Source organism: Carlito syrichta, unplaced genomic scaffold (assembly GCF_000164805.1).
Source record: "Carlito syrichta isolate Samal-C Ts95f unplaced genomic scaffold, Tarsius_syrichta-2.0.1 Scaffold309326, whole genome shotgun sequence".
Classification (NCBI taxonomy): Eukaryota; Metazoa; Chordata; class Mammalia; order Primates; family Tarsiidae; genus Carlito; species Carlito syrichta.
Window position 1 is genome coordinate 294,295 of NW_007253422.1, and position 6,682 is coordinate 300,976.

Consider the following 6,682-nt stretch of genomic DNA (forward strand, 5'->3'; position numbering starts at 1 on the left):
AAAAAAAAAAAAAAAAAAAAGAAAAGAAAAGAAATTGTCCCTGCTACTGAGAAACTCTCTGCTCAGTAAAGGAGGAGGAGAAGTCACCAGAACAAATCAGCAATGTAATTTCAACCACCGCTTATGTGCCCTGGAAGGATAGTATCAGAAATGAATGTTCCACCGCAATCACAGGGGGCTCTGATGGGGTCTTTTTTTCCTCCAAACCTATCCCTTATTAGGCCCCAAAGGCTGTGTGTGATGATGGAGATCTGAATTCTTCCCAGCACTGGTAAAAACCTCTTTGGTCCCCACGTCCCAGTTTTCTCCATCAGTAAGATGGGGAAGATGGCACTGATATCTCTATGACAGGGACAACTGCTTTCCCTCCTAGGAAAATGGCCACTTACCCAAGCCAGTGTCAGTTTCAAATCGTTTGCCCAGTAAATCTATTTGTTGGATACGAGCCTGTGAGAGGACTTGATAGTGATCGTTCAAATATTTATACCAAATCTCAGAGACCTGTTGGGAAAAGAGATAGCAATCACACAAGCAGGCCAGATCTCAGCCGACAGAACAGTCAGTGGTAGGGAGCAGCATGTCTGACCAGGTTTCAGACAACCTGAAGGTTTCCTATGTCTTGAGGCAGAGAGGCCTAGGAGTCCAAACGGGCCTGGCCAAAGTGAGTGTGACAAGTGATGAGCTGCAAAGGGCATGTGGCAGACTCATCTGGGGGCAGCCCTGCTGGGGCCCAATAACAATGGCTATCATTTGTGGAGCACATACTACACTGAAACTTTACATCCTCACAATATCCCAATCGAGGTAATGTTCTTCCCATTTTATATGTAAATAAACTGAGACTCAGGAAAAGTAAGGTGATACTTGACTTCTGGTAAGAGTTTTTAAGTGACATAGCCAGGATTTAAATCCAAGTCTGTCTGACTCCAAAGGTCATTGCTGTTCAGCTACAGCAAAATGCCTCTTCCCAAAAAGTGAGTCTAAACTAGGAATCAATAGTTACAGCGTGAGAATCTATATCACACACGGAAATGGTTGCTTGCTAAGTGAGGTGTTACTGTATGAACATAACCGGCATTTTAACGTATTGGAAACAGTTTAAAATCTTTTACACATAAAGACGGAGATTTTAAAGTACTCTCATGTTCTTTGATCTCTTGACAGGACCTTGCAGCAATGCATTTCCCTTGAAAACTTCTCCTTCTGTATCACATACCTTAACTTGCCCACTTTGGCTTGCTAAGGTATGGGTACAGCAGAGTGTCTTTATTTGGAGGGTTTGGGGCTCATATTGACCCATTATTCATTATTTGTTAATCACCCAGTAGATGCTAAGAATTAGTCTATTTTGGTAGTGGAGAAATAGGAAGAAAGAAAAATGGAATACATCATGGATCAGGCTATGTAATCTTGGGCAGGTCACTTCATCTCTCTGTGCCTTACTTTACAGTATGTTTCTCATGAATGCTCTGACACCAGCTGTAAGATGCCAAGCTTAAGTGTCAAGGCTCGGCTCCCACATTCCCCAGCTCACCTTGGTGTACAATGTGTCTGCCAGGTCCAACTTTTTAAGGTCATGGAATATATTAGCCAGGTGGAAGTAGCCTCCAGAGGTCTTAATGTCCTCTGTTCCAAATGCACAGCTGGCAAAATAAATCTATAGCAGAAAGAAAAAAGAGAATGCTTGTGTTCCCTTTTAAATCATTTATCTGATAAAGGAATTGTATCCAGAATATACACAAAAAACTTTTACAACAGCCCAGTGTAAAAATGGCAAAGAATTTGAATAGACATTTCTCCAAATGATATTCAGATGGCTAATAAGCACATGAAATGATGCTTAACATTATTAGTCATTAGGAAAATACAAAATAAAACCACAATAAGATACCACTTCATACCCACTAGGATGAATGGCTAGAATAAGGAAGAAAATAACAAGTGTTGGCAACAGTGTGGAAAATGTGAAATCCCCACATATTGCTGGTGGGAATGGAAAATGGTGCAGCCTCTGTGGAAACAGTTTGGCAGTTCCTCAAAAAATTGAACACAGTTACTATATGACCCAGAAATCCTCTTCTGGGTACCCACACAAGAGAAATGAAAGCATGTGTCCACTCAAAGTCTTGTATACAAATGTTCATCATATCAACATCATTCAAAATAAAAAGTGAAAACAACCAAAATGCCCATCAACTGATTAACGGGTAGACTGTGGTATATCTGATGGAATACTGTTTAGCAATAAAAGGAATGAACTACTGATACATGCAGAAACATGGATGAACCTCAAAACAATTATGCTTGATGAAAGAGGACAGATGCAAAGGCCACACATGATTCTGTTTATATAAAATGTCCAGAGAGGGAAAATCTATGGAGACAGAAAGAGGTTGCCTGGGGCTGGGGAGGGAATGGGAGATGACTCCATATGGATATGGGGAGGGATCTTCTTGGGGTAATAGAAATATTCTAAAACTTGATTCATCTGGTTGTACAACTCTGTAAGTTTACAAAAAACCATTGATTTGTGCACTTTAAATGGGTGAACTTCATGGTATGTATCAATAAAGTGTGTGTGTGTGTGTGTGTGTGTGTGTGTGTGTGTGTGTAAAGCCAGGCTAAGGAATCTGAGCTTGATCTAATTCTTTACTGTGTGGCCCAGCTCAAGAATGTGTCTCTGCTTAATGTACTGGAGGATGTAGAATACAGAAGGAAACACAAATGAAGGGCTGTATTAGTCAGGGTCTCAGGTAGAAATAGATGGTACTCTTAAAAGGAATACCTGGAGACAGTTTAGTGGAAGAATTGTCTGAGAGGTGAAAGAGTTAAGGAACCAACAAGGGCTAGTGGAACACTCAGACTACCAACAGCAACAATTATCATCTCTACACCTGGAAAAGCAAGGGGAGAAAACAAGGCTACCAGGGTCCAGCAAAGGCTAGTGCTTCAGATGAAGGTCACCTGACAGAAGCTGTGGCTGCAGAGGAACACTGCACCTGCCAGAGCAGGGGTGAGGTAGAAAGGCAGCAAAGAGAACAAACACTCCTAACTTTTCTCTCCTCTCACTCTCTGTTCCCCTGTTATGCCTCCCATTCTCCAAACCCAACAAAAGCCAGAGAGCAATGGAATCCAGGCTGTAATAATTCATAGAGGTCAGCCTCCCAGGACACAGAGTAGGCCAAGAACGGATTTGGAGGAGGTGGTATAGGGAATAACAATTGCAGTGGCAGGTAACCAGAGGCAGGATTGCCTGGTGGAAAGGCCACAAAGAGAACCAACCTGCATGGATATAGCAGTCTAAACCTACCCTAACCCAGATTTTACGCTCAGAAGTTATTCTCTGGGCTGGGCTTGGTGGTTCAGCCTGTAATCCCAGCACTTTGGGAGGCTGAGGTGAGTGGATTGCCTGAGACCAGCCTGGGCAACTTGGTAAGCCCTCATCTCTACATTAAATAGAAAATTAGCCAGGCATGGTAGTGCGCACCTGTAGTTCCGGCTACTTGAAAGGCTGAGGTGGAGGGCTTGCTGGAGCCCAGCAGGTTGACACTGAGGTGGTCATAAGCGTGCCACTGCACTCCAGCCTGGGCAACAGGGTGTGTCTCTAACTCAAAAATAAAAATAAAAATAGAAAAAATAAACTCTTCCCTGGTAATTTTCCAACACTGAAATCCTAATAGAAATCTCAAAAACTTTGGAAGAGCAACTCAGTTATCACCTCATCATCCTATGCAGCATTTGTATAGAGTTTTATAACTGATAAATGCTTTCATTTGAGGGAGGGGGTCAAGGTCTCACTCTGTTGTCCAGGCTGTAGTGCAATGGCATTATCATGACTCACCACAACCTCAGCCTCCTGGGATCAAGAGATCCTCCTGCCTCAGCCCACCCCAGTAGCTGGAACTATGGCCATGCGCCACCATGCCCAGCTAATTTTTTTGTCTCACTACATTACCTAGACTGGTCTCAAACTCCTGAGCTCAAGCAATCCTCCTGCCTCAGCCTCCCAAAGTGCTAGGATTACAGGTGTGAGCCATAGTGCCCAGCCCTATAAGTGCTTTCTTCTGTATCTAGATCATTTAAATTTAATAACTACACTCTGAATTAGACACATTAATGTTATTTTTTTAAACAACAACCAAAGTAGTATACATAAATTGTACTATTGTTAAACTTTGCCATGACTCAATGAGGCAGAGACTATTTTATTATTTCTGTCTTACGGGTGATGAAAGAGGTTAAATAATTTGTCCAAGACTATGTAGCTAATGAAATAGCAAAGATGGAACCAGAAACAAAATCCTTGTTTTAACCAATATGCTGTTCTGTCTCCCTTTACTATCTTTAGAGCAACTAAGTCTTGGGGAATATGTAACCTAGCTAAGTTTGCATAGCCAAGAATTGGAAATGCTTGAACTCAGGTCATCAGAATTATGTTATTGCTAATATCTCACCAAATGGTCAGTTGTAAACATAAAATTTTAGAGAAATGCTCAGTTAAAAAAAATAAACAGATCTGTTCTTGAAAATACCCAGACGTTATAATTTAGCTTGTTTACATCATTAGCCAGATGATAACGGGCTTCCTCGTAGTTATTCTTAGCCATATAGAGAAGTCCCAGGTTCCGATGCAGCAAGGAGTGGGTGGCATTACTACAGTCAGTTGATTTCAGCACTGTCCACTGGGCTTGGAGTAGATATTCTTCAGCCTGAATGATTCGGCCCAGACCTGCCCAAAAGCAGTACAGAAGGTTATAATTCATATTCTGGCCAAAGGACATGTGATAAAATATGAGTCATTACTGGTTCACTCATTCATTCATTGACTGAAGTAATTACTGACACACAAAACTTACACATGAATGTTCACAGCAGCCTATTCGTAAGAGCCAAAAAAGAGAAACAACTTAAATGTTCATCATCTGATAAATGGACAAACAAAAGGTGGCACATCCATACCCATGAGTGGAATATCATTTAGTCATAAAAAGGAATTAAGTACTGATACCTGCCACAATGTGGGTGAACCTTAAAAACATTATACTAAGTAAAAGGAGCCAGATATAAAGACCATATATTGTACGATTCAGTTTATATGAAATGTCCAGAATAGGCAAATTCATAAAGACAGAAAGTAGATTAGTGGTGGCCAGGGGTCCACAGGGTGAGGGTGGCTAACAGGGAGTAACTGCTAATAGTTACAGGATTTCTTTTAGGGGTGATGAAAATGTTGTGGAACTAGATAGTGGTGATGGTTGAACAACCTTGTGAATACACTGAAACAACTGGATTGTCCTTTAAAAGGGTGAATTTTACGGTGTGTGAATTCTCTAGATTATTTCCATTCACTCTCAAAACCCATCTTAGACTCTGCTGCCCACCTCATTGTCCCTCTCCACCCCATCCATAAAATTAAATATCTACTACTTTCTGTCATTTATAAAACTTATGTTTCTAGAAATAAATGTGTTATAATTCACACACTGTAAAATACATGCATATTTAACACCTTTTGTGTTCCAGGACTTGTACTGAGTAATGGGAATTCAAAGATGAATCAAAGTGCAACATAAAAACAAATATACTTATGACATAGTATAAGTGCAAAAATAGAAACAAAGTTTGCAAGTGACAGAAAGTAGGAGATACTTAATTCTATGGATGGGGTGGAGAGGGACAATGAGATGGGCAGCAGAGTCTAAGCTGGGTTTTGAGAATGAATGGAAATTTTCCAAATAGATAAGGGAGGGAGAATATCTCAGGCAGAGGTGACAGCATGCGAAATGTCACGGAGTTATGAAACAGTATGCTATGCTTGGAGAATTACATACAGTCATCCCTCAGTATCTGTAGGGAATTGGTTCCAGAACCGTCCCCCCCCCCGCAGATAAAATCCAAGGATGCTCAAGTCCCTGATATAAAATGGTATAGTATTTGCATGTAACCTATGCACATCTATCTACCCATATACTTTAAATCATTTCTTACAATACATAATACAATATAAATGCTATATAAATAGTTGTCAGATCGTATGGGTTTTTATTTGTATTTTTTCATTGTTATGTTATTTTTTAATTTTTAAAGATGTTTGATCCATGGTTGGTTGAACCCACAGATGCAGAACCTGCAGACATGGAGGGCTGACTGCATTGGTCTGTGATGCTAGTGTACAAAGTGGTAGGAAATGAGGCTAAAGATGGAGGTGGGGCCAGGTTCTGGAGGGCTTAGCAAGTCATGCCAAGGAGCTAGACGCATATGGATGAAAACGAGAGGATTTTCAAGCAGGGAGAGAGAATTGGATTTGAATTTAGACATATCTTTTGGAACCGACGAGGAGGAGAGACTAGAGTGGAGGAAGAGAGGTAGAAGACTTCTGAAAGAGCTAAAACTGAGTCGGTAAATAGAGATGGAGGAGATATAAGAGGGGCATCAGAAGGTAGAGTGTGCAACACATGGTTACTCGGTGGGGTGGAAGGTAAGAGAAAAGAAAGTCGCCTTTATTCCTAACATTCAGACATGCTTGACACTTAAAATTCCTTGTTTGGATGTAAGATATGCAACAAGACAGGTGCGGTGGCTCACTTTGGGAGGCTGAGGTGAGAGGATTTCCTGAGCCCATGGGTTTGAGACCAGCCTGGGCAACATGGTGAGACCTTGTCTCTACAACAAATAAAAAAAT

General features: G+C 41.1%; 1 protein-coding gene across 2 annotated transcripts in view; it reads right to left on the reverse strand.

Moving 5' to 3' along the window:
- The window catches only part of ZMYND12 (zinc finger MYND-type containing 12), a 34,698-nt gene that overhangs the window by 4,175 nt on the left and 23,841 nt on the right, over positions 1 to 6,682 (reverse strand). For both annotated transcript variants that reach the window (XM_008067176.1, XM_008067177.2), the window contains 3 exons: positions 4,560 to 4,729; positions 1,535 to 1,657; positions 390 to 501 (listed from right to left, as the gene is read on the reverse strand). In XM_008067176.1, coding sequence (XP_008065367.1) covers positions 390 to 501; positions 1,535 to 1,657; positions 4,560 to 4,729 — 405 coding nt within the window. The remainder of the gene's footprint in view (positions 1 to 389; positions 502 to 1,534; positions 1,658 to 4,559; positions 4,730 to 6,682) is intronic.